At 35.3% G+C, this 6,000-nt stretch overlaps 1 protein-coding gene across 1 annotated transcript; it reads right to left on the bottom strand.

Moving 5' to 3' along the window:
* Positions 1–3,956: 3,956 nt before the first annotated feature.
* On the bottom strand, positions 3,957–5,944 carry LOC110691523 (mannose/glucose-specific lectin-like). Its single transcript, XM_021868460.1, has 4 exons — positions 5,850–5,944; positions 4,892–5,095; positions 4,394–4,660; positions 3,957–4,259 (listed from the first exon to the last, which is right to left on the bottom strand). The coding sequence occupies exons 1-4, from the start codon at positions 5,868–5,870 to the stop codon at positions 4,230–4,232; spliced, it is 522 nt and encodes a 173-aa protein (XP_021724152.1). The 5' UTR covers positions 5,871–5,944; the 3' UTR covers positions 3,957–4,229.
* Positions 5,945–6,000: the final 56 nt, after the last annotated feature.

Below are 6,000 nucleotides of genomic sequence, written 5' to 3'. Positions count from 1 at the left end.
ACTAACATTATATTCTGGAGTTTATTGATTTTACTGCTTTACATACATAAAATTTCTCCGTATTTTTTAATACAAAGTAATTGTTACTTCAGAATTTGCTTTATATATATATATATACACTCCGTAATAAGATTGAGAGGGGTGAGATTTAACTTTAAACAATGGGTATAGTGATATTTAGAGAAATGCTCCGTAGTACGATGTAATTTCTTTCCAAAGAGAGAAGACAAACTAGTTTGGACAATCGATATATTCTCGGTCTCTCTTAGCAAACCTATTGTACTGGCAACCGACAGAATAAGTCAACATTGTTTTTTTTAACCTTTCTTTACCTCTTAGATCCTGTTCACTTCACATTTAAAAATTAATATTTAATAAAAATAATTTCAGTTCAATAAAAATTAGTAATCTTAAAGAAGAAATTAACTAAATAGTATAAATAATTTCAGTTTAGCAAAAATAACTTTCGTTAAGTAAAAATAATTTAAGTTAAGCAAAAATAATTTCACGTCATTAAAAACAATTTAGTTCAGCAAAAATGAGGGGAAGTGAACGGGGCTTTATTCTCGCTTCCTTCTAATTGATGACATCAATAGCATGGGGCTATTATGAGAGCCACCCACCATCCTTTAAAAACCACAACCCCACCCACCCAAAAACCGCCAATCCGTACCTAAAACCCACCCTACCTTTCCTCCTCCTTCTTCTAGCCACCGCCTCACGCACCCTCCCCCCCTCTCACCACCAGTGACCCACCACTCCCTTTATCCACCTTCACATATGTAGCCACTGTAATCCCCTTTCCCCCACCATTCCCTCCCCTAACCCCAAAACCACCACCCCTGACCCCTCCATTTCCCAAAACCTTACATCTCTCTCCCAAGCAATTCAATATCCTTGAAACAACCATCACTAGCCCATTGTCAACCTAGTTTGTTTGGGGTTTTAAATATGTGGGTGATTTGGAGTGTGTGTGGTGGTGGTTCGTGGTAAAAGGACGGTGAGATTCGTGGGAAGTGATGAAATGAGGGAAAATATGGTGAGTGAGTAGTGAGTGGTGGTGGTGGTGGTGGTGGTTTGTGATTCGTGGTGGTGGGTGATGATGGGGTGGGTGCATAGCGATGGTAATGACTGATAGAGTTTAAAACATATTCCTGGGCCTCAACCATCAGTTTAAGATTTTGGCTGAGTTGATTCTTTAACATGGTATTAGAGTCAGCGTGACATTAAGGTCACAAGTTCAAATCTCATCGCGCCGGGTATGAGAGGGTCTGTGTTGCATCTACATTTCAAGGGTCTTTCATGTGAGGGGGAGTGATAGAGTTTAAAACATATTTTTTGGCCTCAACCATCAGTTTAAGCTTTTGGTTGAATTGATCCTTTAACAATGACGAGGTGGCATGGCCTGGCCTAGGTAGTTGATTTTAACGGTTAGGGGTGAAGCATCCATATATAGAAGGTAGAGGAAAGGGAAAGAAACGATAAGGAAGAATAAAGGAAAAGGAGATTTTTTTTATTTTTTTTGTTAATTTAAATTATCAGAATTAATTTTAAATAAAAAATTTAACCAATATAATACCTCTGGTTCTTTTTACTAGCAACAAAGGGGTATTATTTGTGAAAAATGAAATATCCCTTTGTTGCGAGTAATAAGAACCAGAGGTAGTATATAAAATGGCACGTGGCTTGACAATCGGTTATAGTGGGTAAGGTGACCGACAAGGGTTGCCAAAAGAAAATATTTAGTAAACTTAGGATTATCCAAAGTTAATAGAGATAGATGTCAGATTATTTTAGGAGAATGAGGCAAATGTTGGATTATTCTTGTTAAAATAAATTTCCTATTATTAATCCTTATTGATAATTTAATGTATTAATGATTAAAATTTCTTTGCATTAACAAACATTCTCAAAAGGAAAATTTGCAAATTACAGCCATTGAAAGTTCGTATTTTGCAAATTGCAGCCATTTAAAAAAATTGCAAATTGTAGCCCAAAAGTTCGAATAAATTGTAAATTGCAGCCCGATTCAACCTTTTCATCGATTTACATGTCCAAAAAATTTCGATTAAGGTTTTAGGGGTCATTTTAGCTCTTAGGGGCCCGAATTGAACTCAGAATTAGCAAAAAAAATAAAATAACGTAAGTGCTAATGATGGCAACGGGTCGGATCTGGAACGGGTCCGGTTGGACCCGGATCCAAATCCGTTTTTTGTATATAGGATCAAGATCCGACCCGGATCCGTTGGGTCTAGAAAATGAAGACCCGGATCCAGATCCGTCGGGTCCAAAACGGGTCCAATATATTTTGCCTAATTTTTTGCAATAAATGTAATTTTCGGGTCAAAAAATTTATTTCAAACTTACGTTGTTGGTTGTTAAGTTCAACCCCAAAGTAACCAACTTATACACTCATTTTTTGAATTAAAATTATAAACAACAAAAAAAAAATGATGTTACATATGAGCTAGTGAAAAACAACGATTATGTGTATCATATAGCATCCAAAATTCATCTCTTGAAAGGGTTAATCTTTATCATTACTAACATTATCAACATTTTTAATAAAGAAACAAACAATTTTAGTTTTTTTTAAAATGAAAAATAAAAAAAACGGGTCCACGGATCTGGATCCAGGTCAAGGGCCCAGACCCAGATCTAGATCCGTTTTTGTCAGCAGGACCCGGATCCGATCCGGGTCCGTCGGGTCCAAAATTTAAAGACCCAGATCCGTGAAAAATGGATCTAGATCCACGGATCCGGGTCGGGTCCGGATCCATTGCCATCCCTAATAAGTGCCTTTTATTACCTTGATAATAAACAAGAATTGTTCATCAAGGGGTGTATAGGTAAATTACATCTAACTTTGGTTAACTATTGTTTTCTCTCTTCTCTTTCAACCTTTTAGTTTTTTTTTATTTTCTCTCTCCTCCTTCAACCCTTTATTGTTTTCTCTCTCCTCTTTCAACCTTCAATTTCAATGGTGGAAAGTACACCTTTTCACTATATGATTCCAAACAAGTCGAAATCAATGGAGGGAGAAAAGCTTAGGGCCTGTTCTCTTACGTTGAAATTCAGTTCAGTTCAGCTCAGTTCAGTTCAGCTCAGTTCAATTCAGTTCAGTTCAGTTTAGTTCAGTTCAGCTCCTAATTTCCTTCTCTTATAAAATATTCAGTTCAGTTCAGTTCAGCTCAGTTCAGTTCAGTTCAATTCAGTTCAGTTCAGTTCATTTCAGCTGAGTTCAGTCAATGAGAACATGCTCTTATTTACCCTTTAGGGTTAACTATGCATGCCCTTTATTCTCACTTTTTTATTTGGGATTTTGTTTAATTTTGGCCGCCGAAAATGGTGTTGCAAAATAGAATTTAGTAAAGGAAGGAAGAAAACTTAGCTACCCTTTATGGTTAACCATGCCATTAATTTTTCCTTTTGCTATTAGGATTTTCGTTTAATTTTGCCGGCAAAGCCAGCGGAAATGGAGTTGAACGGACTTAAAAAAGAGAGGGTGAAAGTGGGCAGAGATGGGAGGGAGAAGATTAAAGTGGGTGGGAAGAAAAAAATATGAACAAGATGAAGAAAAAAAAAATATGAAGAAGAAGAAGGTGGGAGGAAGAAGCAAGATGATGAATATATAGTACTATAGTAGCAAATGGAGAGTTTACGATGGTAGATTTGAAAAATTTTCCAACTTGTCATCATAGTGACCCACAAACAGTAAAAATTTTATAGAGTATTTTATAATAAAAAACACAATAATTTTCAATGCAACTTATCTACGAAAATGTCATTTGATAAACCCAATTTGTTTATGTAGGTTATAAACGGGGGTTTGCTCTTAAAGGTCATCGATTTATCAATTGTTCGATTATATTTTGATTTGAGTCATTTTAGTACCTGTAAGGTTCTCGGACTAGTTCAAATTTTAACAACAATTGCATTCTTATATATAGGCATTATTAACCTCCAAGTATAAGACATTGGTATACCAATTCCTTAGCTTTTAGAGATGGTGTAATAAGACATTGATATACCAAGAGTTGTAAATAGTATTCATACATTAAAAGTAGAAAATGTTACAACAATCACTCAAGCAGATTATTGGTGACAAATAATCACACTTGAGTGGTCGCCTTGTACTAGAAAGTACGTGTATGTGACTTATTGGAAACGTATAAACTCCAAGGCAAAACCGTGAAGCTAGGCTAGAGGCTATCACGGTAGCTTCAGCTTCATACTTCATTGGCGCATGGGCAATAATCCTGATCAATTTTACATGGAAACCAATAAAAGTATTAATAGGTGTGTACAATAAAAAAGAATTAGTAATATCCGATATGAAAAATCTTTGAACGTGTTCATCTTAACAATTTATGAATAATCGTGCATGTCTTACCATTTTCTTGACGAAAATTCCAACAGACTCGAGATAGTTGTTGTGCCTTCCAAAAACTCCGACGATAGGGCCGTCGAGTGGCATGGGTGTTGAGAATTCTTTAGGTGAGCATTCAATTCCCTTTCCTTGTCCAAATGGTCCATACCCGGTTGGACAGAAATTGGTGTGGATCTTCATTGTAGCAATTACGCATTGGTTGTGTTGATATTTGTAGTTTCCGTAGGTACCGCTAATTCCAGTTATTTTTTCACCGCACTTGAGCACAATCTATATTTGTACATACATGCATATAAAGTGAATTAGTGACGGTCAATGAATAACATGTTAGAAGCCTGAAAATTAAGAGTTAAATACGTGTGAAAGGATCAGCTCAGCCAAAAATTAAAGTTGATGGTTGAATTAAAACTAATAAGACTAAGATAGGTTTATATACTTTATGAGAATGATTAAATGCTTTTGAAGACTTGAATAGGTACAAGTAGGGTATTGTGTATTAACCTTGGACTCGCTTCCACAATTGCCACCAAACATCTTGGTGTAGGTACCTCCACTACACGGCTTAGCTACGACGAACCCAATTGCATCCACAATGAACCCATGCCTTATTATAACTTCCTTGATACTTTCACCTTCTTGAATTTGAAAGCTGTAGTTTTCAGGGCATTGAGAACCATAAGGTCCATATTGTTCAATCATTTGCTTCTGTTAAAATATAAATTTAACGTCAACATACATATATAATCAAATAATTAAGCTTGAAGAAATCAATTAAAATTTATGTGCAAAGAAAGAGAAAAACTATCACTACAAGAAAATAACCTTTTCGTAGCGATTATTTTAACCTTTAGTATCGATTGTAATTGCAACAAAAAGCTTTCCCAACGAATGGTCATTCGATACAATATCCCCCGTTGCCTTAGCCTTTAGTAGTGGTTTTCAATATCGCTGGGGTTGGCCTCAATAATCGATACGAAAAACTACATCCAATCGTGGTGATTATTGTATCGCTATAAATGTTCAACTCATTTTCTTCAAAAAAAAAAAACATGTGTATGATCTTTACAAGATTCGAACATGTAACCTCAAACTCTTATATTAAATGTTTCACCAATAAGCTATGACATATTTTATGTATTCTTTGTCAAACAATATTTATATCTCTAGTGTTGAAAAGGCTTTTCGTATCGATTTTTAGGATTTAGTGGCGATTGTAAATGATACGATTTCTCAAAATTATATAAATGTGTAAAAATAGTGTGGATATGTATTATTATGCTTTCCGTATCGATTTTATATGGGAAAACCATGGCGATTGTAAAAATGATACGACATCCTTAATTATTTCACAAATATACTTGCATATTGTAGCGAATGAACAATCGCTACGAAATAATCGCTACGAAAAGTGATTTTTCTTGTAGTGTATGGGATCACGGCAAGCTAACTCTGTACAAACCTGGGCGATTTGTTGAGCCATTTTGTTGAGAGATGATTGATGAAGCTTGGAAAAAACAAAGTAGTAGTAGTAGTAGTATTAAGTGAGTTATGATGTGCTTTGGTTGAAGAGGTTATCTATTTATACACATGTTTGGATCACTAAGAATGAA

Source organism: Chenopodium quinoa, unplaced genomic scaffold, assembly GCF_001683475.1.
Source record: "Chenopodium quinoa cultivar QQ74 unplaced genomic scaffold, ASM168347v1, whole genome shotgun sequence".
NCBI classification, from domain to species: domain Eukaryota; kingdom Viridiplantae; phylum Streptophyta; class Magnoliopsida; order Caryophyllales; family Amaranthaceae; genus Chenopodium; species Chenopodium quinoa.
Note: the sequence above shows the minus strand (reverse complement) of the source record. Positions and strands in the feature narration are given on the sequence as shown.